We start from the raw sequence: 27,796 nt of genomic DNA on the forward strand, positions 1-27,796 counted from the left end.
TAGTCCATGACCTTTATTGACATGGCCTAGGGACTGGGATGGGAGCAGGCGTGAGCTTAACAATAAATGCCTGGTGGTGGTTGCAAGCGCAGGCAAGCTCGATGCTGTGCTCCAAGCTCTGTTAGCCCGATTGGTAGGGATCCCCCTCTATGTTGCGGCCTGCACAGCTGGGTACTTTCCAGTTCAGTTCTCTGGGAGTGTAGTTCTAGTGCTTGGTAGAGCTGATGTACAGCCTGTTGGGTGTTCCTGACAGTGAGTACGTGAGCTTGACCACAGGAGGAGGACTGTCCTTGTACCTCTGCCAAGCTGGGGTTTCTGTTGTAGCCTTTATGTCCACAGAGGAGTTTCTGGGGGTTCCTAGTTCATCTTGAAAGCTGGGTGACTCTTCCAGTTCACTCCTGGTGACTCACTCACTTCCACACAGAGCGCAGTATGGATTGTGCATTTGTGCTTTCTCATGTGTGTATTTAAGGTAACCGTTTTAAATAACAGTGTAATGATGGAGATCAGTCCATCACTGTCTACGTCCTCCCTTTCTCAGTCACACGAGCCTGTTAACTCTTTTTCTCTCAGACTCTAAATCTAGGTTGTTTTAATAATTTTGACTAAAACAAATACGAGGTTTTACCAATGGCTTTGTAGTATTTACCCAAAAGACTTCCCCTGCCATGCCCTACATAATCTGCGTATTTCTGAAATTAAATTATGCCTCTTGTCCCTCTTCATTCTAAATTCTGGAGTGGTGTTTTCCACCACATTTTGGTGGGTGTCAAGTGGATGACTCTCTCACTGGGTGCTGTTACCTTGCAGCAGGAGTGCTTGGGTGACAGGACTGATCTGTAGTGTTTTACCAAGCTTTTGCTTCTGGTGTCGACTATTTTGGAGGACTAATAAGTTTTAACTTGCTTCTGGACTTATGTTCATATGGTCACCATTTTCCTTTCAGCTGCTCTGCTTGATTGAGGCCCCAAATCCCTGCTGTATGTTTTTTAAAGTGTATCGGATTCATATGACTTAACTTGATACCCTGTCTTGGTTTTCATTCTCTCTCAACCTCTCAGTTGTTTAAGTGGAGTCATTCAGCAACATGTAATAAACATTCCCTGTAATTTCAACAGCAAAATTACAGAACTGCATTAGCAAGTGAACATTGTACACAGATTTAGACAACCACAGCATAAAGAAAAGGAACCCTCTAGTTGAGGAAGATGATGCATTTGAATAAGGCATTTCAGAGCCAAGGCAGCTTTTTCCTTACAAAAGACAGAAGATCTGAGGCACTGCTTGAGGGTTTAGTATTTGAACAGAAGCAAAAATGTAACAGTCTGGTCCAGTTTCCCTACAGCAAAACCTAAAAAAAAAAAAAAGGGGGGGGGGGGGAAGAAGTGGTGGTTTAGTAAAATCTGACACATGTGCACAAACACACACATACCCCTTTGAGAAATTAATCCATATACCACTTCAGCTGTTGCGCTTATAGGAGCTTAAAATGTCACTTTATGCAGCACAGGCAATCTGAGGGAATCACCTGTCCTGTTCTCCCCCTTCCTTTTGGGGGAGAAGGGAAAGGGGGAAGTTATGTACCATACCATAAACCGTTAGCTGGAATCAGGAGTGGCTGGATGACAGCTGTGAGAAGACAGGCATATCAAACACTTGTCCAGTCTTTTGTTCTGTTCTTGCTCTTTTCTGAGGTAGATTTCAAAATAGCTAGTGATGGAAAAATTGTACCATGAAACCTTGTTTGCCATTGTATAGTAGATTTTTGACTCTTCCATAGCAATCTGGATTTTCCTAATGCTACACTCTTAAAAAAAAAGTGGAAGTAGCTAAGAGCAAGACTGAATACAGAACTTTCTTGCATTTAAATGTTGTGCTCCTTCACATGCATCTTTGAAAACAAACCATCTGATTTCTGCTTGCCTGTAAGAAAACACACTTCCATGGAAGATGCTATTTCTGTGTGCTGCTTCCCTCTACTGGGTGGAATGGGAACAGTTATGGCTGATTAATGGATCCAACTTCCTAGGGTAACATCTCGTGTAAGACTTTTATTGTGATTTGAATATAGGGTTTTTAAGTGCTTTGTGAATAGAATGGGGCTTTAGTGGTTACCCACAGTTCACCATAGCATTCAAATCCTCTGATGGACATGCTAATGTTCCAGTCTTGTTCTCTTCCAACTCAAGCATCTCTGAGTATCACTAGCATAGAAACACTATGTTATAGCAAAGGGTTTTTTTGCTGTGCTGTTGGGAATGGCAGAAGGGAGTCTTGCCTAATGTTGTCACTACCCTGAACAGAAGGAATTTGCTTTTTTTGGGGGGGGTGGGGGGGAGGAGGGAGAGAAGAGGAAGAAAGAAGGATGGTTCTCTGGCATGCATACTTTGTTTTGCCCTTCTGGGAGGTGAGTGTGCTGGTGCTGTGGATCTCCAGTGCAGTGGTTATTAAACAACCCACTTAAGAGAATGCAGTGTTTGTGTATGCAGGAAAAGTCTTCACCTGAAACTTGCCATAGATGACATCTCAAATCTGCAAGTGTTGGCAGATGGCTTCCGCTCTTAAGAGGAGCTGATGTGGACACTCTTCCTAGTATTGTATTGCAAAGAAAACAATGACACTTCCATCTAACTGTTAGAGTATGATTTGGAGCTTACTGGTAGGGATAGCTCTTCCTCTTTAGACAAACTATTGTGAAGTCTTTGCCTATTGCTACTGCCTCTAACCATCTCCTTTGTAGTTGAGCTGTTGGAATTTTTTTCATCCTGACACTGTTTTCTTTAATTCTTCATTAGATAGTGATACAGATATTTTATTTTTCATTCTAGGTACTGCATTTCTACTGTGATACCTGTTCTGTCCCCATATGTCGGGAATGTACCATGGGACGACATGTGGGTCACAGCTTTATCTACCTCCAAGATGCCCTACAGGACTCCAGGACTCTGACCATTCAGCTCCTGGCAGATGCTCAGCAAGGACGACAGGCTATTCAAGTAAGATACTCCCAACTTGAGTACTTTATTCCCCCGCCCCTTCTTTCCCACTCAGCTTGTCTGTTACAGGGCAAGGTGTCAAGGCAAAAAGCTCTTTGCTTCTGCTGTCAGTCTTCTCACCCCTTCTGTTCTCTCACATCTGACAGAAGTGGCTGTGGAGCTGAAAACAAAGTACTGTTATATGAATTTTGCATCCTTGCAATATAACCCTGTCATGTAAATCACATTATATATGAAGCTCTGTACAAACGTACTTGAGCGTGAAGCATTTTGAAGGAAGTTCTGATCTTGCATAGCAGTGCCAAGCCTAGCTTTGTCTTTTACAACTTAGACTTGTTTTCAGCTGTATTTCATGCCTGTATGGAATCTGGCACTGTAACTACCTATGAATCTTGGTTATGTCTTTAGTGTTGCCACCAAATATAAAATACTAATCAGCTGTTGGATTAGTGTGAAACTTCTGACCTGCCTGTGCGACGGAGATAGCTCTAGAGCCTTATAAGGATTACTCTGCACAGACGGATGCCTACTGTAACTGCCTATTATTGCATTCTACCTCACTATGTTTTATAATGCAAATATTAACACTGGGCAAGGACTGGAAGGAAGGTAGTTCAGTGCTTCAAACTGCAGAAAAAATTTACACAGGGAAGTGGCCTGTAGAGATATGTAGATAGTTATTTTTGCTGAATAATATCTTGTAGCAATGGTTATATGATATTAGCAGTAGTTCTGCCTGTGTAAAAGACTTTGGGGAAAGCATTGTGGGAAGCTACACTCTATACCACTAGCTTCTCATTTTGTTAACCTCAAATGCTGTAGATTTGAGCTGGATATTCTGAAACTCAACACTTCTGTGTGATTTAACTAATGAGACTTTTTAAGTAAACATCGGTAGAATGCCATGTATAGAAAGTAAACTTACTTTCTGAATTGGGTGTACTTTCCTGGCATGTGCATGGTAGAAAAAATTTAAAAAAATCTCAAACCAACCTGTTGTCCACCCATCATTGCTTGTTTTTAGTAGATGAGGATTTGAGTGGGTCTCTAATGTTAATTTCTTTTTTTTACTAAATGTTAAAATGTCTGTTCTGCCATTGTTGTTGGCAGTGACTAGTACTTCAGTCTCTCCTAGCTCACTTCCCTGCAGTACTATGGAATTCCTGTGTACTCTGGGCAAGTTACAAGATGTAGAGCTTGTATGTCTTGGTGTTTTGAAGTTAGATCCCTTTCTGTGATGTGATTTCTGTCTCACTGGTTAGTGAGAATAAGCCGTAACTTTTAGCTTGTCAGATAGCAATAACTTTTTGTTCAGTTGGACAGGAGCAGCTAACTTCTCTCCTTAAGTCTTTGTACCTGCGGAATGAAATAAGTACTATGATGGTATAGATATTAAACTGTTGATGTTCCCCTTTAGCTTGTGATGTTATCCTGTTAGAACAGGACAGCAAACAGCAAGTTCTTGGAGCTGGATGGCTAATTTAAACTCTACCTTAAGACAGAATCTTGCAAACTTTTCCAAAATTTGTTTTAAACTGGGTCATAAGGCTCTTCAGCAGTATCCGTAATGAAACATTTAACATGTCCCCAAAACGAGCAAGAAGAAAGGGATTATACTAGTTTAAAGAACCTCACTGGTGCAGTGTTCTGAACTTCTCCAGGCTGTTTTAGACAAGGGCTTGTCTGTTAGTAATTAGATTACTGCTTTTGACCTCCAGGGCTCTTAATCATCTAACTGGTGTGGATAAATCATCTAAGAAGGGACTGACTCGTAGAGTAGAAACTAGCAGAATATCATTGAGTACCACTCTACTACTATTGCATTAATTCTCTTGTGCCAGCTTGCTTCCTACTGGGTTTACTTTGCTATTCCTCCCCCATTTCTTCTGCCTTTTAGGTTGGAGGCTCCTGCCATTGTGGTGAGCTGACTACTTTATGATGGTACTGGTAAAGGGGTGGTTGGTACTGGCTATGCTTGTGTAACTCGAACAAGCAGCTCAACTGAACTTAGTTTTGTGCAGTTTTACACTGGTCTAGCTACAGCCCACTCAGGTGAAGAGGCTGTCGTGGAAGTGTTGACTGGGCAGCTTATGTAAAGATTCTGTAAAATTAACCGTGCTTTTCAGTAACTGAGTTGCCTTTTTAGTTTAGTGGGCTTTTTAATATGGACTGCTGTACAGAAAAAAGGGTGTAGTGAGCAAGCAAATCAGTGATAAGATTTTGTGTGCACATGCAGGAAAGGGAAGACTGTCTGACTCAAGACAGCTGCCATTTGAGCAAGCAGCATCAGCAACAACTAGGAGAGCATGTGATGCAGTTTGAATTGGGCATCTCTGCTTTTAAGGTTGATGCAGTGAGTGTATGAAAGTTTTTATGGAGCAGAGCTTTCCTTGTTCTTGGGATGATAGGGCTGTGAAGCTATATATTTATCCTAGGGTGGAGACAGCATGTCAGCCTAAATTTAAAACTCTAAGCAACTAGCCTTTAAATTAAAAGAAATTGGCTCAAATGCTTTTGTTAAAGTTTGAAAACAGTCAACAGGGAATTAAATGCAAGTACAAGTTGCAAAATGAGGAACATAGACTGGAGCTCTATGAGGCTTTGGAAAGTAATACAGTGTAGTAACACTTCTTAGTGGGACTGATTCATACTGTTGTACTAATAACCTTTTCTTAATAGGCTGTGACTGTAATAGCTTTCTGACATGAGATGTCGAGGATGAACGAGGAGGGGTAGTTGAGAGTGAAGGGGAAAAGGTGGAATTTGAAGGGCGTTGCAGGAGAGAGGAAATCAAGCCGTGAGTCAACTGGCTGGAGAGTATCTAGTTAACCAAAGTTGAAGGCTTTTAAGAAGAAATGTTTATTTAAACTCTTCCTGTTGCTTTGGAGGAAAGATTGTTTTTCAGACTTAAAAAAAAATGCTGTGGGTTGGGATACATTTCAGCCTCTTGATCTACTGAAGTCTGATCTAGTCTGTCACTCCTGAAAAGTCCAGACCTCACTGTTCAAAGGAGTTGAAGTCCTCTGTAAGAAATAATAATCCCGGCAGCAAGAGGCTTGCTTTTTTTCCCCTCAGTGAGGTTCTGCAGCAATGGAAAGCTTCCCCTGCTTCCCTGTGCTGTGCCAGTCCTGGCCTGGATCGCACATTTCTAAGGCTTTCCCTAACGCAAGAACTTTTGTATGCCTGGGTGGTGAGCTGATCCAGCGGAAGGGGTAACCGTTCTGTAGGATGACTTTTTGGCTGGGTCAGCCCCCTGGCTGGTTCACTGCAATGCTACAAGGACTGCTGATGGTACCAGGGAATGGAGCAGAAGCACCCAACTCTATTGCTTGTAGGACATCTTTCTTGTCTCAGTGGAAAGCTGTGTTCCTTGCTGGGATGCTTTTGTAGCCTTTTCAGAGACCTGAATTGATTCACAGGATGATATGAAAGCCAAAGTTGACACTGGATTAATAGGGTGGGGGGAAGCAGGACTGCTGCTTATCTATATGGAAGAGCTTGTCCTGCTGCCTCTGTTTACCTCATGGAAGTGCACGCTTAGCTGTCTTCTTTCATAATTTTTTCCAAGGACTAGGCCACAAACTGAACGTAAATCTGTTATGATGAAAGATAGATGGCTTCTTCAAAATGTCATGTTCTTAAAATACATCTATACATGTGTAATTGTATATATGTGTGTGTGTAATCTAATGCACTTGCGTAACAGTAAAGCCTTGAGTGTTTATTCCTGTTTAGGGTCAATTTCCAGGTGAACATGTTAAAAATATAATTTGAACTGTTCATGTCAGTTGTCTTAAAAGTGGTTTTATTGGGAACAAACAAATTCTTTCCTAGCTGAGCCTATAGTGTTTTTTTGCTGGGATGTTTGACAGTGCAGGCTTCCACACTTAAACTAATGCAGTGAGACTGGTCATATGCAGGACATGGAAGGAGCCACTCTCATCTACCAGCATGAAAGGCTTAAGAGTTGGTGGTAAGGTGAGTCAGCCATTAAGGCAATGCCTCTTCTCTCCCAGATTGTGGAGGAGGTGGTATGAAGTAGATTAACATCTTTATTCTAGGGAAGGGGGGAGGGAGGTACTATAAGAAACTTGGCCAGCCGGACAAGGAAGCTGATCTGTTGCCTTGAGCTTCTGCCCTTCAGTGGAAGCTTCTCTGTGGGTTGCCATATGGATCTGTGCTGCTGGGAGGTTGATACCTGAGAAGGATGGCACTGCGGTGCCGCAAGATATCCTTCTGGGGCTGTCACATCAAGTTAGCTCAGGCACCCTTATGTGTGGCTTTGAAGTCAGGCTTGCAGGTTTGAGAATGTGAAATGAAGCCTTGTAAATAAAATTGATCCAATTGTGCTTTTCTAAATCTAGGATTTCTCTTAACAGAGGCTGAATTTCTTTGTACTTGTAGTAATTGTGTGTTAGTGAGTTCTGTAGTGTAACATATGAGTGGATAGTTATCAGAAAGATGGATTTGACGTGTGTCACTGACCAAACTACTGTTCTGCCTAAAACTGTAGGCAAACAAATCTGTTCTTGCACTACAAAATTAAGCAATTGTTTGCTTTCTGACATGAGTTAACCTGGCCTATAGCCCTCCCTCCTTCAAAGCTTCTTTTAAAATTCTATTTATGAGAATTTTTCTTTAAGTGAGGATTTTTTAGTGTGTTAAGGTTTTTTAGGCTGAAATCTTTCAACTGGTCCAACTACTGTGATTTGTGCTATATTGTGCTGCACCAATATTTCTGCAAAGCCACTGCTAAGCCTATTAATCCTAGTATATTTACTGCAACTATAGTTCATACAGGATCTTCCAATTAATTTCTCTATTATATCAGGAAGTTTATATCCAGTTCCTGATGCTGGAGAAAGTTGGCTGTGATGTCCTGATTGTTTTATCCTGCTCTGAAAGAGTGATAAGTAATTAGAAAAGTGCTCTGAAACAAGCCCTCTGTATTTTTTTGTTACCATAAGGAACTGAAAACTATCTATGGATGGAACACATTTAGCATTTGGTGGAAGAGGGCTAACTTGAGACAAAATGCAAAAAACTTAAGTATTTCCATGTATGTGCTTTTAAAAGCTAGAGAGGGTTTGCCAGTGAATATGTATCTCAAAGCTTTTTTCTCTAAGTAGGATTAACTTCCTCTTAAATTCCTTGGTGCTTAAAGAGTAAATCCTCCATATTGAGGTAGGGAAATGCGTATTTAAGGTTCTTTAGGCGTTACCTGTGGTCTATTCATCCCTGAAATACTGAAGGATTCCTTGAAGAAAACAGTTTGCTTTCAAGCTTGAATTTTCTTTCCAGAGGTTTGCACCTTCATTGGAATTAATGCCTGAAAAATCATGCCTCCCTCCCATCTTTGGATGGATGGAATTTAAAACCCTAAGGACCTTTTCAAAAATGCTCATGGAAGCTAGCGTTGATGAGTTGCAATACAGTTACCATAAGCAGCCTTTGCACATATCATGGTGTTGTGCTGAAGTTTGTTCAAATGGATAATTTTCTAAACTGAATTGATAGAGCAACTAATGTCATGGCTCAGCGTCTGGGTTAACAGGCTCTGCTGTTTTAGAGATATAAGTTAGCCTTTTTAACTGTGCTGTCTGGACATAACTGAACATACTGATTTTAATTTGGGTATTGGACTGTGGAAACCATGCAGTGAGGGCATCAGCACCTTTACAGTAGCTCTGCATTTCTTGTTTGTAGTCTGTTGGAGCACATGCTTTGTGATGGTTTCTTTCTCCTGGAGTGTTGCATGCTTCTGATCATAATATTTCCTTTTTAAAAGCAGCACGAGTGAAAACTTGGAGCAGTGGTATTTCTAGAATATTACATTAAATATTTCTATGGAGTATTTAAGTAGAAAGCCTTTTAACTTGAGGTTCCAGTTCCTAATGCCCAATAATAGACAGGAAATGTGAAAAATGGCTGAAAACTGGCTGTCTACAAAAACCAGCACATCCTGATTTGGGCTCCTCCTATATAGTCAGCCCAGATATCCAGAAGGGCAGCCAGGTTCTAGGATACTACTTTACTCCTGGCTCTTGCAGTCGGTTTCTTCATAGCTTTGTGTTGTAGCATCAATTGCCATGTCAGAGCCACTGTAGTGAGTTCGTTACTATTCCCCCCCCCCCCCCCCCCCCCCCCCCAGGTAGTTAAATGTAGCTAAAGGGGAGCTCACAGAGGTGTCTACCTAAAGGGGGCTTGCAAAGGAGACCTGTGGTCCAACTAGACTTTGCTCTTCACCTTTTACTCAAACCTGGCTGGAGCATGTAGGAACTGGCCAGGCATGCCTGGGTCTGCTGCCTTGTCCTGGGAAGGAGTGTCTGGTTTAGCATGTTGTGTGTAGGCAGTGACACCTGGGTGCCAGTGACACTTCACATAGGAGTATCTTTATGCAGAGCTAGGTTTAAGATGATGTAAAAATGCTGTATGAATTACAGGAATAACTACTTTGAGGTGTTAACAAAGCCTTTTTGGTTTGTACAAAATGTCCAGAGGTAATACTGCATGCCATTGTCATCTTCTGCTAAAGTGTGTGTTTTGAATCTTTTCATTGCTGTTTGGGTAGGTTTACTGATAAGAGTAAGAAATTCTGAAATGTGCTGGTAGCAGTAGCTACTGATGGGTGCCTGCATTGCTTTCCTTCATGAAAAGATGCTTGTCCACCCCACTGGAAGCTCTGTTTGCGAGGTTTCCTTTTGTTGCAGTCCTCTGGAACATATCACCTGGACAAACCCTGTATTACTTAAATTTTGCTCTGAGGAATTGCAAGTACCAGTTTCAACCCTGAAGATTACAAGATGTATTGCAAAGTTCTTTATCTTTTTTTTCACACAAGGCACTGATGCCATTTCTAATAGAATGGGGAGTGTATTGGCCATCTTTGGGCCCCTGGAAAGCCACAAGTGAATAGGTACAGCTGCACATAGGCAATTTACTGTATCAGCCAACAGCAGCAAACAAAATAGTTGTTATCCATCTCAGATTCAGTAACCCAATGAGGTTCTCTGCTAATCACGAGCCTTGTCTTTTGTTTCCCAAGCATGCGAGCTGGCTGACCATCTCATTCACTAGCACTGGTGTAATTATGACACACAGTGAGGAGAGTGAATCATAAAAGCTGCTTTTCTTCAAAAGGATTTGTTAAAAAGATTGTACGGTGCCTGAGCAGAACAAGAAATGTTGCTGCTTAACCATGTTTCCTAGGAAGCTGACCTCTCTTAAGGCAAGTTCTGCACAGGAAATGCCTGCAGAACAGCAGGAGAGTTATCATGGTAGAGCTGTGATATCTTAGAGTAATCAAAGAGAACAAGGGATTTCCATGTAAAGAAGGCTCCTGAAAGTTGTACTTAAAGCTCTTGGCTTTTGTTTCAGATAACCTGCCTATTGTTGTTCCCTCCCCACCATACCACTGCCTGCTGCTGTCTGTTTGATGCTGGTCAGCCTTGCTAGACTCTTCTAGCCTGTTTTGGCAGAGTGGAGGATCATGTAAATTTGACCAAAACTTTGTCAATACCCTGGACAGTATTAGAGCCTTAGTGTTCTGGGCATCTACCACTGATCTGAGCTGTTCAGACTCAGGCAAGTAAAAATAAATCCAGATGATGACAGGAGTTGTTGGTAGACAAGCTTGTGCTATTGAGTACAGTTACTTGCCCTACCATAACTGGTTCTTACAAATGAAAGATCACAGCATCCACGGGGAATTAATACTTCTCCTGCTATGATGGAGTTCTTGAAAGGTGGACTCTGGTTGTGGTGACCAATTGTGAGGAAAGCTGAGGTTGCCCTTAGCTGTAAGGCATGAGGAAAGCATATGTGCAGATAGCTGTCCTAATGGTACTGCCGTACAGAAAGCTCAAACAAGTAAACCCAGACATTACTGCTTTCACAGACATGCTTGCTAGAATTGGAATGAGTTGAATGCATAGTCTCCCTAACACTTCTCAAGGACCCATTTCTCCTTGCAAGAGAAATAGGGTGTTTTCAAGAATCCAGGCCTGTTTTGAAGAAATACATACCTTTTCCTTGCAGGAGAAGCTGGTTCTGTGTTTGAGTGGCAAAGCAGAGATGATAGAAGCACAGTATTGTTACATGTAGACTCTTCCAGCTAGGAAATGGCCTCAAGTTGCCTCAGGGGAGGTTTAGGTTGGAGATTAGTAAAAATTTCTTTACTGGAAGAGTGGTCAGGAATTGGAAGAGGCTGCCCAGAGAGGTGATAGAGTCCTTGGAGGCATTAAAAAAAAACGTGTAGACATAGCGCTTCAGGACGTGGTTCAGGAGGCATGGTGGTGTTGGGTTGACAGTTGGACTTTAAGGTTGGAAAAGACCTCTAGGATCATAATGATTCTACGATTCTATGACTGAGACTTACTGGCTTCTATGAAGCCTTAATCTGGGACCAGTTGTGACTTCTTGTCTGTGTTGCTGATCATTGTAATGAGATTTTCACTTTCTGTCAACTTGAAGTGTTGAATTGAATTGTCTGCCAGAAGCTTTGATTGAAGGTAGGTCAGGTCTGCCTCCTGTGGGACCAGGGATATTTAGACTGTCCATGTGTTTTAAGACCTTCCCTGTTGAAAATGTAGGGAAGGTGACTCTAACCTGGGAGTTGCATGAAGGAGGAACAGCTGACAGGTATGCTCCTCTTACTGAGCCCTGTGCTGTGGGGCGGGGGGGTTGGGGAGGGCTGTCACGTAGCACTCCTGTTTCCCTCTGCCCTTTTGCAAAAGGCTTCATTGGATTAAGACAAGGCAATGCTTCTGATCTTTAGATAAGACAAGGGTTGTCTTCACCTTGTCTCCAGAGACTAAATCTCACCTGACCAAGTTAGTCTTCCTTTTCCTTTCAGTTCTATTCTTATGTGACCTGGAAGACATCCAATTCAAAATAGTTGTGTTAAAATAACTACCTGGAACAAAAATGTCCAAGTAACAGTACAGTTCTGGTTTTCATGTTTTAGCATTCCTGTTGATGGCATAAAACTTGTTGAACTTGACAGATCAGACTTTGAAAACACTAACAACTAATTCCATAAAAGATAACAAAAAGCCCTGTCTGACCTTCTAGACAAAGCTGGATCATATTGGATAGTTCAGATTGTTGTATCGGGTGGTTCTTAGCTTGGTAGATACTCATATACAGAATTAAACTGAGGATATTCTCCATAAGGCCCTAAATGTACAGTAAAGCCTTTAAATTACATTTTTGCCTGCTTTACCAAGCCTGCATTTCAAAATATTAAAGATATTTTCTGGCAGAGCATTCTCTGGCTACTTAGTCTGAAACAGCTCAAGTCCTGAAGTGGACCAGTTCCTCAGACCAGAGTGAGGGAAAAGTGTTGTAAAGTCCATCTAAAAGGCTGTACTTAAAAACAAATACCCATGGCTATTTCCATGGCTCTCCATATGTAATGTTGAAAGTGAAGGTGAGTTTGCTGTTAACTTGTTGAGCTGCTACAGTCATGCATAGTGTGTTGGTAGTGGTTTAGATGTCTTGTATGTTGCTTAATACTAAAATTCTAGAAATACTGTGGTGTTGCAAGCTTACGAAAAGAGAAAGTAAATGCTTGATGGTACGGTCACAAAATCACAGGATGGTTGAGGTTGCAGCGGACCTCTGGAGGTCTTGTCCAACCCCCCTGCTCAGACAGGGCCACTTAGAGTCAATTTTTAATATCTCCAAGGACAGAGACTCCACAACCTGTCTTTGGGCAGCCTGTGCCAGTGCTCGGTCACCCCCTCACAGTAAAAAAGTGTTTCCTGATGGTCAGAGGGAATCTCCGGTGTTTCAGTTTGTTCCTGTTGCCTCTGGGCCTGTCACTGGGCACCACTGGAAAGGAGCTTGGCCCCATCCTCTGTGTGTGCTCCCTTCAGGAATTTATATACATTGGTAAGATCCCCCATAGCGTTTCTCTTTCCTAGGCTGAATATCTTCACATTCCATCACTTTGTACTAGAATTTTATAAGTAATAAATTACCACTTTTTAACCTCTTACAGGTTCACAGCCTCATCAGCATGTAAATCTGGCTCACTATGTGACAAAAGTGTTGAAAAAGATTGTTAACTGATGCTGTTGAACCTTTTGCACTGGGAGCTGTGATCCTTCAGATTTCTCTGCTCTATCTTGTTTAGTTTTATGCCCTTTTCTGTAATATTTTGTGAAACTGGGAGCAGTTTGGGAAGACTCAAGGAAACATTTTTTCTTTGAGAGGAGATGTTCCTTCCAGATCCATTCTGCATATTTGCAGAATACTGCTACAGAACACTTTAAAATACTAGTATTACAAGCTTATTACAAAAACTTGGTCTCTATCAAGGTGTGAATAACTAAATATGTTTTAATGATAACCATCTAATATTTGGGTTTTTTCTTTTAAAGTTGATTAAATTAGTTCTGTTAGGGGTATATCTGCAGCTCAGATGCATAGATAAAACACTGTTCCTTACAGTGTCATTTCTTACTAGAAGCAGAACCATCACACAACAGTCTCAACTGTTTCAAGGGACAAGACAAACTGGGTTCTCTGTATGTAGGAAAACACGAGTATAAATTTCTGTGCAAGTCTCTAGTTTGAGTTCATACTCGTTGCTTGCTGGAATTGCACAGGGTAGTCCTGTGGTGTTGGTGCATGGTACAATGAAGGCATAAACTCCCTGTAATAGATGTATTTTTAAAATTATGTCAGTTTTCAGGCTCTGATGTATGAAATGGGCAAAGGCCTGGTAAAAAAAGAGTTGTCACTTTATGCCTTCACCTGAAGGTGTAGTGAAATGCAAGCAGCAGTGCTCTGATGTAATTCTAATTGGTTTGGTTGAGCCCTAACTGTATTGGTGTTTGTTTGTTTTTTTTTCTCCCCAGCTAAGTATTGAACAGGCCCAGGCTGTGGCAGAGCAGGTTGAGATGAAAGCAAAGGTGGTACAGTCTGAAGTCAAAGCAGTGACTACTAGACATAAGAAGGCCTTGGAAGAGCGGGAGTGTGAGCTGCTGTGGAAGGTATGCACCTTATATTTGTGGTTTGAACTGCTGGCAAGTGCCTTTTCAAACTGAAAACATGCATTTTAACTAGAACATGCCCAGATTCTGATATCCTCTCAAGGAACACTAAATTGAAACACTACAGTCTACTGTGAACTCATTTTTTGGTAGGTAGCAGGATGCTGGATTCTGGCCCTGGTTGGTTTTGTGCTTGAGTGTATCTTAATCTGAGAACTGAGTTGGGTTTTTGTAGGGACAAAGGTATCCTCATGCAAGCTCAGGCCCACAAGTAGGGTGGGCACTCCCCCTGCTGGCTCAGCAGCTATGCATCACATCAGAAGAGGTTGCCTCTAAACACCTTATTTAAAGAGCGTTGTTAAAATCTCTTTACTATGTTGCTGTAGTTGGTACGTAGTATGTGGGTTTTCTTATGTGATCCACTTCTCAAACAAAGGGAAGGAGCAAAGCTGTATATGCTGTGTCCTTGTTTAGAAAGACTAGTAGAGATTCTGCAAGCCTAACTTTCATTGTCCCCACACCTAAAAACTTACCGTACTCTCAGTCAAGGTAATGTCCCTCTGGGCTTTTTTTACTAGTAGAAGAAAAGAGCAGCAAGAGTATCTGCACAATCCCAAACTCCTATATTCACTTCAGCCATGAGGCATGTGTGTTATTTTGAGAGGAGGAAAGGAAATAACAGCCAAGTTTCTTATTCTGGAAAGGTAACTTAGTGGTCATGGCTCTGCTTGTTTAGCATTGAGTAGTTTGGGTTGGCCCCTTGGGCCCCACTTGTAGGATTGAACAGAAGCCACTCTGATGTTGGATTAGGTCTTTCAGATCTGTGAGTCAAACTGACTTCTTCTATGACCACATGATTGCTTACTCGTGTAGGGGAGAGAAATCTGTGGTCAAGATGGGGTAAGTTGAGGAGTAAGTTGAGAATGCTCCTGTATTATGCAGTCACACCAGATAAAGCACAGCCGGAAACCAGGTGCTGTGTGGCCGTTGCCTATACTAACAAAGCCAGACAGGATGGCATGTTCACGTGGTTGGTGAGGCAGATGCTGCCAAGAAGGGGTGCCATCCTGCTCAAGTGCTTCACCCCTGCCTCTTCTCCATCAAATTTGATTGGAACAGTAACTTTCTGACTTATATGTTGCCAGCCAAATTACCACTCTGATAAGAGTTTATTGCATGGAACTGCTCTAGCTACAGTGAGACTAATCGCTTAAGAAAAGTTGGGTTTTCTGTAGTTCTTTTGTAAGTGTCAGTGGCAAGATTAAAAATGTACTTTATATAGTTGCCGTACTTCTAATGCTGCTTTTTCTGCAGTATTGGATTGAGGGAGATGGAGATGGTTTGCTTTCCACTGTTAGCCTTCCCCAAGAAGGTTGGCAGCCTTCTCTTTTGAGGTATTCTTGGTACAAATGAAGTAAGAGCTGCCCTTAAGCTATTTGTACCCCAAGAGGCTGCATAAATGCACTTTATTGGAAGGTCTGCACCGAGAGCAAATTCTCTTCAGGTTATAAAACATCATTTTAAGAAGGAAAGTTGTTCTTGGTAAATCATTCTAGAAAACAAACAAACAAAAACCCTGAGTGTATTAAACCCTCATGTGAAGTGTGTTAGTTAATAGCTTTGGGTACCAAAGCTGAGGCCGAGGATTAAGCTGAGACCTGGGATTAGTAATATTTAAGAAATGTATTGGAGGAAGCATCTCTGACTTTTTTCCTAACAGTCTGGTAAAACCTGCATGCCTTAACTTTAAATGAAATAGCATAATTGTACATCTGTTATCTAGTCAGTGTAAAACCAAGGAGTCTTCAGACAGTGAGTTGTCCCTCACTAGCAATGTATTTTAATATTGTTCTGCAGCCAAGCAAGTATTCAGACATAAGGAAATGTATTGTTGCAACAATAAAGCCATTACATGTTTCATTATCTTTACAAGGCAGGTGTCTTTTGCCAGATGGAGTAAAGTGACTTTTCACATGTAAAGATAAATACAGGCTTATATGAAAGTTACAAACAAACCATTTCTGCTTGAGCTTCAGTCCCCGAGCAGGGACTGGCAGGAACCTTCTGTGTCATTTGAAGCATCGTGTTGTAAAGCACTAGCTCAGCAGGGCTGCCAGTATTTGCAAGAAAATATTAAAATAATTGGACCCTAAAAATCCCTGGAGATAGATGCCTGGTATTATCCAGTCACATGAAAACAGTTCTGGCAGGCACAGGAATGACAAGAGCCCATATGCATTAGCTGATGCTGACTGCTAGTCTCAGCTTTTGTGTGATGACAGCCTACCTTCTGAAATTGGTCTCAATTCTGGTTAGAGAAGCCTCAGCCTCTGCTTTTTCTTGAGAGCCTGCAGTAACCTCTGTCCTCCCTGGAGCCTAAATAAGACGTACCTTTGACAGATCATCCAAGTACCTTGCAACTAGAAAATGAAATAGCATTTGAGGAAGCAAATCCATTATTAGTAAGCAAGCGACTCTTCCTTTCAGATGGCACTCTGATGCAGCAGATCTGCAGAGTAAGAATGTATGATTTTGGCTGGAGGATGGGAGAGAATAATAATCCTGAATTTGGATAAATAATTACTCCTCCCCATTTCTGCTTCCCTACGTTACAGCTTTTAGAGGCTTGTTCTGGTTTTGTGTCAACATGCTGCAACAACTGCACAACTAGTTTTTATGTAGAAGAGCGACATTAGGAAATGTTCCTGTGTTACAGGTTGCCTTCCCTGATCTAAGTGTGCTTTTTCTCTCCCCTCCTGTCTCCCCCCAAGGTGGAAAAGATTCGCCAAGTCAAGGCTAAGTCACTCTACTTGCAAGTTGAAAAGTTACGTCAGAACCTAAATAAGCTGGATAACACCATTAGTGCTGTTCAGCAGGTCCTGGAGGAGGGTCGTACCATGGATATTCTTTTGGCTCGGGACCGCATGCTGGCTCAGGTGCAGGAGCTGAAGAATGTGAGAGGCCTTCTCCAGCCACAGGAAGATGACAGGATCATGTTCACTCCCCCTGACCAGGCATTGTATATGGCCATTAAATCAATGGGCTTTGTCAGCAGCGGGGCTTTTGCTCCTCTGACCAAAGCCACTGGGGAAGGCCTCAAGCGTGCACTGCAGGGCAAAGTGGCCTCTTTCACAGTGATAGGCTATGACCATGATGGTGAGCCTCGCCTTTCAGGAGGCGACATGATCTCTGCAGTGGTGATGGGCCCGGATGGAAACCTTTTCGGGGCAGACGTCAGTGATCAGCAGAATGGGACCTACCTGATCAGCTACCGTCCACAGCTAGAGGGAGAGCACCTGGTATCTGTAATGATGTGCAACCAACACATTGAGAACAGCCCCTTCAAAGTTGTGGTGAAATCTGGACGCAGCTACATTGGCATTGGGCTGCCGGGGCTGTCCTTTGGCAGTGAGGGAGACAGTGACGGCAAACTCTGCCGCCCCTGGGGGGTTAGTGTAGACAAAGAAGGCTACATCATTGTTGCTGACCGCAGTAATAACCGCATCCAGGTGTTCAAACCATGCGGGACCTTCCATCACAAGTTTGGCACGCTGGGCTCCCGGCCGGGCCAGTTTGATCGCCCTGCTGGTGTGGCCTGTGACATCTCGCGTAGGATCGTTGTGGCTGACAAGGACAATCATCGCATCCAGATCTTCACATTTGAGGGTCAGTTCATTCTGAAGTTTGGGGAGAAGGGAACAAAGAACGGGCAATTTAATTACCCATGGGATGTGGCCGTCAACACAGAGGGCAAGATCCTGGTCTCCGACACAAGGAACCATCGTGTTCAGCTGTTTGGGCCTGACGGTGTGTTTCTTAACAAGTATGGCTTTGAAGGGGCACTCTGGAAGCACTTTGATTCCCCCAGAGGTGTGACTTTCAATCACGAGGGTCACTTGGTAGTGACAGACTTCAACAACCATCGCCTTCTGGTCATCCATCCAGATTGCCAGTCAGCACGCTTTCTGGGCTCGGAGGGCACCGGGAACGGCCAGTTCCTGCGCCCGCAGGGAGTGGCAGTGGATCAAGAGGGGCGCATCATCGTGGCTGATTCCAGGAACCACCGGGTGCAGATATTTGAGTCAAATGGTAGCTTTTTATGCAAGTTTGGCACTCAGGGAAGCGGCTTTGGTCAGATGGACCGTCCTTCAGGTATAGCCGTCACCCCTGATGGCATGATTGTTGTGGTCGACTTTGGAAACAATCGAATTCTCGTCTTCTAATCTGTGTTTGAATTAGGAAGAAACTGTCTCAGGGAAATTCTTCTAAGAGAAAATGAAAAAATACAACGTTAATTCAAACCTACCTCATCTTTAATTTTTTTACAGATGAATGTACTTATCTTTTCTGCAGGGAGTGAGCCTGTAAAGTTAAATTCTATCTACCTCATTGTCCTCCCTTCCCTCCCTGGTTTCTCGCCCCCTTCTCATCCCCACACACTCACAGTTCAGAACGTTTTACCTCTCCCCCGATGGGGTTTCATGCACAAACAAGTGTTGCTGTGCACATTAGGTGGTTTGTGTGGTGAGTTCTGTAGACTAAGCCAAAAAAGGCTCTATGTAACTTTATAAATGGAGAAAATGATAGTAGGTGTTTATAGAGAATTTGTGTTCTTGACCATACTGCAGTTCTGTGGGTGGGGACATGGGAGGGGGGGACTTTTGTGTTTTGGTTTTTTTTTTTTTTGAATTGCTGCTGCAGCAGAGAACTCTTTCCTGTTCTCCTTTTTATACCTCAGTGTGTTTGATTTACTGGCAAGCACAGTGTCTTGTTCCCAGATTACTTTGAACATTTTGCGAAAGTGAGTGGGATTCACTCGCTGGGAAGAGCAAGTTTGCATCTTTTTGGCATTTCTGTGTATTTTTTTCCTTAAACACAGTAATCCGACAGCACAAAGTGAAGCTGATGAAAATGCACAAAATTTCTTTAAGTTTAAACCAAATTGTTCATTTTAGTGGCTTAGTGCGGTCGTTGTAAAGTTTAGAGAAAAAGCAAGGCTTCCTTTAACGTATCCTGTCATTGAGTATTTCTTTTTACCCTTTCACCTGAAAGCTAAATTAGTTTTAAAGAGATTGTTTCTTTTATCAGTGCACCTAATCTGGATAACAGAAGAGGTTACAAGGAGCATTGAAACAGGGAAAATCAAACCCTTTTGATTTACTTTCTTTTGAAATGACTAGCTTTTTTTTTGCCCCTCCCCATAGAGAGACTTTAAGGGAATAACGTTTGGATTTGTTAGAACAGAAGTGGTACCTTTTTCCAAAAGTAAGAAATAAGCACAGCTTTGGAGATTCAGGGTGCGTTTTGGAGAAGTCAACAGTTTGTGTTAAGAGGATTGCAATAACTCTTATCAGTGACAAAGACATTTTTTAAAATCTTCTGGCTTCCCTAGAGAGCTGGACTGAAAAATTTGGGATGGTTTACTGTAGTTTTTAGGGTGGGCTGGCCCCTGTGGGCTCTGTGTATCTCTTGCTACAGATCCAAGTGAAGTTACCAGTACCAGCATAAAGCAAACTGCATCAAGAGGGAACTTTGCTGCTTTTTTCCCAGGGCAGTACCAAAGAATTCTGTGTAAAATAAATGCGTATGATACTTAAGAGCTTGGAGGCAGGGGGAAGTTAGCCCTTTTGGGGATATAAAAAACAAAAGCTTTTCTGAGAAGCAGAAACTTCTTGGGAGAATAGAGAGATCTCTAGCAAAATGTGACTTTGAGTCCCTGGAAGTATTTTATTTGATTTCTTGCATTCCAGTTTAGCTGTTAATGCAGATATGGTCTCTACCGAGCTGTTGCTTCACCCTCTGGATAAGGCCTTTGGTGGCAAATAAGAATGGTTAAAATAGGGAATAGAGGGCTTTTCTGTCTCTCTGCAGTGGAAAAACTAATGTATCAGTCCTCTTAGGCTTGGAAATGCCATGGGATTTACCTTACTGTTGGCAAGAGAAGATCTCTGAAACATAAACATGGTTGTTATCTAAAAAGTCTGAAGAGCCTTAACCATCCTTCAAGGAAAGGGTTCATCTCTCTGCCAGCCACCATGCACAAAAGTGACCCGAGATTGAAAGGCTCTCTTACAAGTTTGTGAGAAATCACAAGGTGCACTTTCCTTCTTGCTGCTTTTCCCCTCCAAGGAGTGTTAACTTTCTGGGTTTTGTAGAAATCCTGATGATGTGTGCAGACTGATAGCTGCCACTTTGAGGAGGCTTAAACTAAAGGACCGGAAGGAGACAGACTCATGAGATGGCAAAACCTCTTTTGAAAGAAAGGTGAGAAAAAAAACACCTGAATTAAATAAGATAAAATAACTGTGCTGCCTTTCAGCCAAAGCCTCAAGGAAGCAAGCTCTTCAAAGCAGTGTGTTTCAGTTAGGCTTAATCTTAGGATAGCATGGTTTAAAAATAGTCTTTAAAGGATAATCTTTTTTACAGATGTCTCTCATTAAATTTGTGTGGCCACTCAAAATATGGCTATGAGAGAAAGCTAGTTTACTTTCAACTTCTCCAAGTTTTGCTTGTGTACATGCCTCCCTTCTGGGGGGTGGCCTTAGTTGTGACAGATGTCCACGTTTGTCTTGTATTATTCAGTCCAAGAATTATTTGCAACGGGCTGTGAAAACTAACAGCCTGCAAGATCTAGATACCAAAGAAAACTCGTTTAAAAAAGCTTTAATGTTTAGTTTGCAGTGCCCTTGCATTTGTCCTATCATGTCTTAAAAATGCCAGGTCTCTTAATATCTTGACCAGAGTGGCTGACAGTGTTGGAGTAAGCTAGAAATGCTCTTGTGCTTTAATGCTTGTTGGGTTCCCCCCTTCTCTAGGACTAGAAGGGAGCTTTTTTTTCCCTAGGCATTAAAAAAGTGTGCATTCAGGATTGTGTTGAACTGCAGAAACCTTCTTGCCCCTCTCCAGCCTGCACCACGCAGGTGACAGACACTGAAGCTGCCCTTCGCTATTTTGTATGGAGCCATTGCATAAACCCCCAGTCCAGCTCTGTCAGGAAGAGAAATGACTTTAACTTTTTAAGTTGCTGTCTAATTCAGTGGGATTTGCTTATAAACCAAACCTCAAGTGTTTGACCTCACATGCTGGGGAGCTTTCTTTCGTTTTAAAAACACTACTCTTTAGCTACCCAAAATAATTCCTTATCCTTGTCATAGATAGTGCTAAGCACGCTTGGTCTCATTGAGAAGTGGTAGTGTAGCTTATAAAATGGAGTGTTTTATATGCAATGAAAGTAGTGAATAATATACAATGCCAACATCAGATGCCCCATAGGGGCTTTTAAAAAGTAATACTTAAACGACATTCAAACCTTGCTCTGTTTCTCCGTGCATGTTCTCAGGCTATGCATGTTCTCAGGTTAATGCCCCACTATCATAACATACATGGTGCAGAGAGAAAAAGCAAGGCTTTGAAGCTGGATTGCAAACTGAACAAGCATTCAGAGTAATCTTCTCAACTACTGGAAGTGGCCTGGAGAAGGGCGTGGTGAGCTTGTGCCCCCCTCTCTTAGCTCTGACATCGGGGAACAACAGGTGTGGGTGACAGACCTGTCTGCTAGAACTCCCAAAGGAATTTCACTATGCTGGGTTAAACCAGTGGCTCTTGGTAAACTTTTTGCTTGACAAAATGTTGTCAGCAGTCAGCACGGCTGTTCTGGGTTCAGCCTATGAAACAATCTTGTCCTTTCTTAGAACTATTTAAACGGGAACCTCAGTAGCAAACTGAAGCAGACTCAGTACTTGATAATGCAGGTCCTTCAGATAATCCACTCCTTTTTATTTAGTACCTTTTAAATATAATTTATTTAAGGAAGCCCATAAACCTCAAACTTGTGAAGAAAGCAAGGGAAGGATGACAGCACCTGAAAATGAATGCATATTGGGGCCAGACATAACCAAGTTGGGAGAAAGAAGAACAGGGCACTTGGATGTGGCATTCCCTTGGAATTGCAGGAAAATGGGCCCAGTCTGTTAGGTTACCGTTAAACCCAAATTAATTTCTGAAGACAGCAGACTTATAGGCTAATCTTGCCATAACTTTGTTCATAAGATTTCTTTGTTCAGTTCTGGTTTAAAAAAAAAAAAAATTGTGCCAAAGTGTTTTGCTTATTTTTTTTTTAAAGGAGTGTAAGCCAAATGGTGCCAAAAGGGTAATAGGGTATTTAAAAGTATAGAGATATTTAGACAAACAGTTTGGAGCTGTATAAAAAACAAACACTGGTACTTGCGTTAGACAAATATTGTACCTTTGGTCTTTGAGTCCTTGGGAGTTTGAAACCCAGTTTGCTGTGGTACAAAATGCACAACTAGAGATGCCACTATCTTTTTCTTGAAGTTCTACCTCACTTTGCAGAAGTAAATCATCTACCTCAATTTAGCATCAGACAGGTTTCAGAAATAATTGAGAATCTGCCTGGGGGAAGGATTTGTCCTGCCTGTTGGACAAGCATTTTAAATGAAACAGAGATACCAAGTGTGTACAATGTGGTGACTGCTAGCTTTTGTTTTTTGCTGCCTGCCCATGGAAATACTAAGCTGCCCTTGCTAGAGAATCTGTAAATAAAACCAAATGTTCGGGCAAACTGGACCGAGATACCTGAAACACTTGTTGAGTTTGTCCTGTTTTCACTAAGAAGTCTGGAAATGTAAACTTTTTACAGTATTATGACATTACTAGCTGACATGACATACTTAATGTTCATCTGCAGTGTTCTTATGTCCATAAGACCTTTAGGTCTTCTCTCTACAAGAGGAACTTTTATGCACGCCTACAAATCTGTCCTGTTTGGAAAGACTAATGTTACGATTGCTGTAAACACAACATGATACCAAATGCTTGAAGGGAATAAGATCCTGACTTTTTTTTTTGACTTGGTGATTGTATTAGTAGCTTTCTTGACTCAATGGGATTTTTTCCACCATGACAAAGCAACCAAGTTCCTATTCCTGGAGGGCAGTTTAGGTTCAGACTTTCTCAGGAGAGGCAGTTTAAAACCAGTATGTTGGGGTTTTATGCAACTTCAAGTGACATGCAACATGCCCCTTTTTTTATCTGTGGAGTAAAGTTGCAGAAGCACATTTTCAGGTAACTATATTGGGGGGGAGGGGGGAATCTCTTTTCCTCCCCTGCTCATATTAGGAGGTGACAGAAATGGGTACAGGAGACCCCTAATAACGATAGGCTGTGTTGGGTTTGGTAAATGTTATGGTGGAAAATGTACATTGATGTCTCTAAGTGATCTTACGGGTTAACGAGCCAGACTGGCATCTTTTTTCCATCATTGTTTAACCAATAATGGTTCTAAAAATGCTTTGTGTACCTGCATGGTCTTAGACCTTCTATTAATGATTGTATCAACTTACAAACTCAGGTAGATAATTTTAAGCTCTTTTCGTAGAGCCTTACTGACTGAATGTTAAGTGTCTGTGTAGCGATGTAGCTAAGTAACTTCCTTTTGAACTACCAGACTAGCTTAAAAAAAAAAAGTCCTTTTATAGGTTTGTAGAGTACTTTTCAGACAATGTAGTAGTTTTTTCCTTCAGAGGGAGACATGTCTGTTTCTGGGTTTTGTTTTTAGTTTCTTTTCTAAAATGACTAAAAAAAAGTTTTTAACTAGTTTGTAAGGTGTGCTTAGTCACCTGAGTTGGTGGGGGTTTCTTACTGTATGTGACTCTTCTTTGTACTGTGCATTACCTGTCATGCGCTGCTTGGTTCGTGCACAATTTGTTGGAGTAGTGAGGGAGTTGAACACGCAATTGCAATTTAAGTCAAGTAGAAATTGGAAGCCTGGAACAAAGTGGAGGTCGTCCACATTGAAACCAATGCCACAAATATGCTTTTTTTTTTCTCCTTTCCCTCATTTAATTGACTGTAGATGTATGGTTCCATCTCATAAAACTTCATTACCAGTGTATAAGTAGCGTTGTATTGGTGCAGGTTTGCATCGGGATCCAGAATGATTTTGTCAGTCCTGGGATGTTGGGCGTCTTGGGTAGTTTAATTTTGTAGATTCCTCTTCTGTTGCAGTTGTTTCTCTTTTACTTTAGTGATTAATCATGCTGCTCTCCTAATAATAATAAAAATGTCTCAGCAGGACAGACAGTGCTCTGCTTTTAATGAGCTGCTCAGAGCTTTTATATCTAATTGATAATGAAACAGGCTGTGACAAGAACTTCCATGCTCCAAAAAGGGCATCATATTTCTACTTGGACAAAATTTGACATTTTTAGATGTCAGATGTTGAGTACTGCAGAGAAAAAAGCATGACAGGTTATGTGCAAACTTTTACGTAGAATAAGTGAGCAAAATGTTAGAACCGTTGTGTTAATGGAGGCTTCTGAATGTATCTTTGTGGTCCATAGGGAAGGCTGAAGGATGTAGCAAGGAGATGATGTATCAGCTACTGGCAGCCTTAAAACAAAGTCAGTGTCTCTCTGGACTTTAAAATGTTCCTATGCAGTTTATTTTATTTTTGTTTAATCAAATAAATGTGAGGAGTTTTTTTTTTCATGGCAAATCTGTGTATGTGTGTTTCTGTTATTACCCAGCCAAAGACTTCTCTTATGTCAGGATACAAAAAAACCCCTCTTGCCGGAATTCAAACCTGGCTGCTTCCAGGTGATGGCTACTGAAAACATTAACCAGAGGCACCTGCTTTGAAAGGAGGGAGGAAAAACGTTGGGGTGCTGTGGAAAGAAGTGTGTTAAAATTTTGATGCGGTGTCAAACGTGTAGTTGTCTGGTCTATTAAAAAAACAGCCTCACTGTCATGACTGGAGGAAATAGCTTTAATACTGGACTCGCCACCTGTATTCTGTGCAGTTTCCCCAGTACTTTTCCAGAAAGTTCATGGTTTAACCTTGTTGGGTCCTATTCTAGGTTTTCACTTCACCTTTGCAACTGTGAAAGTAATGCTTTTTTCTGAGTGGTAGTGCAGAGCAAAGCCATCGGAACATTTAATAGTATATATCTGGCATCTTGCAGAGCAGACTTTCGACATGGGTTGGGTGAGCAGAAAAGGTGCTCTTTTTCCTTACAGCTTTGGAAAAGGTCTGGAAAATAAATGGTGAGCATATAGGAGATGCCCTTTGAGTAAGGTTTGAGACTTAAGGCTGCTGACTGAACCCTTAGTATGGGTAGAAATGGAGGTGGATTCCAGACTGCACTAGCTCTTCAAAGCTGAGATGCTTTCTGGGCCCAGCTGTGTACAACTGTAGGACTGCTCAGCACCATGCTGTGCTCTATCCATCAAAATCCTTCACCATTGCTCTTTCTTCCTGCTGGAGCAGCTGGCAACATGTCAGCAGTGCAGAGATAACTTCAAGTTGAAAGGAGGGAGAGGGAAAAGGCTGCTCAGGTGAGTTTCAAGGCTACTACTGTGGCCAGCTTTGTGTGGTACTGTGTCTGTATTCGCTTGGCTTCTCTGCTCTCTCCCTGAACAAAACCAGATCCTGGAAGCTCTCTGTGCACCATGAGAGGGCTCTGGGCACAGCTGAACAAGTGCTGCACAGTTTGTGCACCATGGCTATGGTCACTGCATCATACGCTTCCTTGCCTAAAACGCTTCAGCTCTGAGCCTGTGACAGCATGTGAGCAAGGAGGCTGCGATGGCAACAGGGGCTGTGGTGCCTGGGAGAAGGGGAGTGCAACCCCTTTCTCCTCCTGCGGCGGTACGAGCCAGCACATGAGTGCAGGGGGTAAGATCCTGAAGGCAAGGGCAGGGCAGGGAGAGAGGCACAGCCAGCCTTCCCTTCAACAAGCAGCCCAAACCAAAATAACGTGTTAAGCTACGAACGTCAATAACACACAGCCCTGCCTGCGCTGCGCCTGCTCCCGCTGCTTTTACCACAGGACAATATGCAGTGTTACTTGGCCTTCACTTTACTAAAAGAGCCTAAAAGCAACTGAGAGAAAAGGCAACAGTGGACTGTGCGCCTACGGCAACGCCAGAGGGGGCAGCAGGTCCTTGACCGCTCCCTTGCTAGATGTGTTTTGATATTTATTTCCACACCCCCCCCCCTCAGTTTTACCGTTAACGATGAAACCCAACAGCTGAAAGTCATCACGACTCGCCCCTCTCTCCAAGTAGCAGTGCCACAAGCGGGGAGGGGTGGGGACGACGACAACGACCAAAAAACAGAAGACAAAACCCAGAGCTGCCTTGGTCAATGCAGCTGCCTTAGGGCAGAAGAGCAGTCATTGTGAGGGGAGAGCTGGGGCTGAAAGCTCCTGCTCACATGCAAATGCAGCTGTGATAAGATGTGCGGTATCTGGGGAGCAACAACTGCATCCTTCATCCAGCCTCGAGGGGAGCGTCGGGTGCCTCCGGGTGGAGCTGGGCACTGCCGAAGCAAGGCATTAGCAGCTTTTGCATGTGAATGCCCCGCATTCCTGAGGGGGCGGGGAAGGGCAGAGAAGAATCTTCTCTATTCAGGGCCCAGGACCACACAGCGAGCATCTTTAAATACAAAAAAAGGTTAATCAGTCAATCTACTTTGACTTGAGGGACGTATCAGCTCCCCTTCCCTCTTCTTTCAGAAAGGTGATCTCTGCACACTTTTTTTTTTATTCTTAATACTCAGGAACTGCTTGGCCCACCTGAGGCCAGCGTAGGTGCCACCTTGCCAACAGACAACTTATTGGAAAAAGTCAGATACTTACTTGGTCATGGCTCTGAAAGCCTTGAAAAGTAGAGAAGCCCGTTATCTGTCAGAAGAGGGATAGTAGCAGGTCTCAAGCTTTCTGCTGTACTGCTTCATGATGGCTAGCAGCCTGCTGAAGGGACACACGCTTGTACGCATTCCACAGCTTGCCCATTGTTTAACAAACTTACTTATATTCTTCTGGCAGTTGTGGCTTGTTTGTTCACGATCTCGGAGCAAAGCCAGGAGGGTCCTGCTGACTTCCTCTCTTGTACACATCTGTACTACCTAATGCTCAAGTTACTGAGAGCACAACTTGCGGGACCTGCGTCCCAAATGGCCGCTTGGAAGCGTGACCTTCCTGGTGGTGGCTGGAGGCAAAGTACAATGCCAGCAGCACAGGGAGATAAGGTGTTATCCCAGCTCTGCCCTGGAGATTATCTGGGCAAAAGTCTCAGAATAGCTGAAATGGCACAAAACAATCAGGGAGAAGTGATGAGTGGCTTCATACCATGTTGGGCTCTGATTAGCTTCTGCCTGGATTAAGTCCCAAGGCAGGATGGCTCATCTCTGCCTATGCTCACAATAAGTAACCAGAAGGTCCTTGCTTATGCTGCTATCTTACAGCCTCTTGGGTTGAGCAAAAGGAAGAAAATTTTCTGAAAGAAAGAGGTAGTCCTCTGAAGTGGAAATCGATTTTAAAAACAAAAAATTCCCTTTTTCTTACAGCCAGGCACTCTTCCACTCTACCTGTACTATCACACCTTCCTTCAGGACAAAGGAAAACCAGGGAGAAGAAAGGAAGAAAGAGCATGTCCAAAGAAGGGCAACAAAGTTGGTGAAGGGTCTGGAGAATAAGTCTTATGAGGAGCAGCTGAGGGAACTGGGGTGGTTTAGTCTGGAGGAGGCTGAGGGGAGACCTTATCGTGCTCTACAACTACCTGAATGGAGGCTGTAGTGAGACAGGTCAGTGTCTTCTCCCTAGTAATGAGCGATAGGATGAGAGGAAATGGCCTCAAGCTGGGCCAGGGGAAGTTTAGGCTGGACATTAGGAGAAACTTCTTTATCAAAAGGGTTGTCAAGCATTGGAACAGGCTGCCCAGGGAAGTGGTTGATTCTCCATCCCTGGAGGTATTTAAAAGAAGGGTAGCTGTGGTGCT

The 27,796-nt window shown here is 42.6% G+C and overlaps 1 protein-coding gene and 1 long non-coding RNA gene across 4 annotated transcripts in view; one reads left to right on the plus strand and one right to left on the minus strand.

Moving 5' to 3' along the window:
* Positions 1–24,531, plus strand: part of TRIM71 (tripartite motif containing 71) — a 65,137-nt gene extending 40,606 nt beyond the window's left edge. For all 3 annotated transcript variants that reach the window (XM_064444197.1, XM_064444198.1, XM_064444199.1), the window contains exons 3-5: positions 2,829–2,996; positions 13,862–13,996; positions 16,768–24,531. In XM_064444197.1, the coding sequence (XP_064300267.1) occupies positions 2,829–2,996; positions 13,862–13,996; positions 16,768–18,219 (1,755 nt within the window). In that variant the 3' untranslated portion in view covers positions 18,220–24,531. The remainder of the gene's footprint in view (positions 1–2,828; positions 2,997–13,861; positions 13,997–16,767) is intronic.
* On the minus strand, positions 15,799–27,002 carry LOC135312047 (uncharacterized). The gene is made up of 2 exons (XR_010371685.1): positions 26,656–27,002; positions 15,799–18,261 (listed from the first exon to the last, which is right to left on the minus strand). It is a non-coding gene; the product is annotated as an uncharacterized LOC135312047 (long non-coding RNA).
* Between the last annotated feature and the right edge of the window lie 794 nt (positions 27,003–27,796).

This window comes from Phalacrocorax carbo, chromosome 2, assembly GCF_963921805.1.
Source record: "Phalacrocorax carbo chromosome 2, bPhaCar2.1, whole genome shotgun sequence".
In the NCBI taxonomy this organism is placed as follows: Eukaryota; Metazoa; Chordata; class Aves; order Suliformes; family Phalacrocoracidae; genus Phalacrocorax; species Phalacrocorax carbo.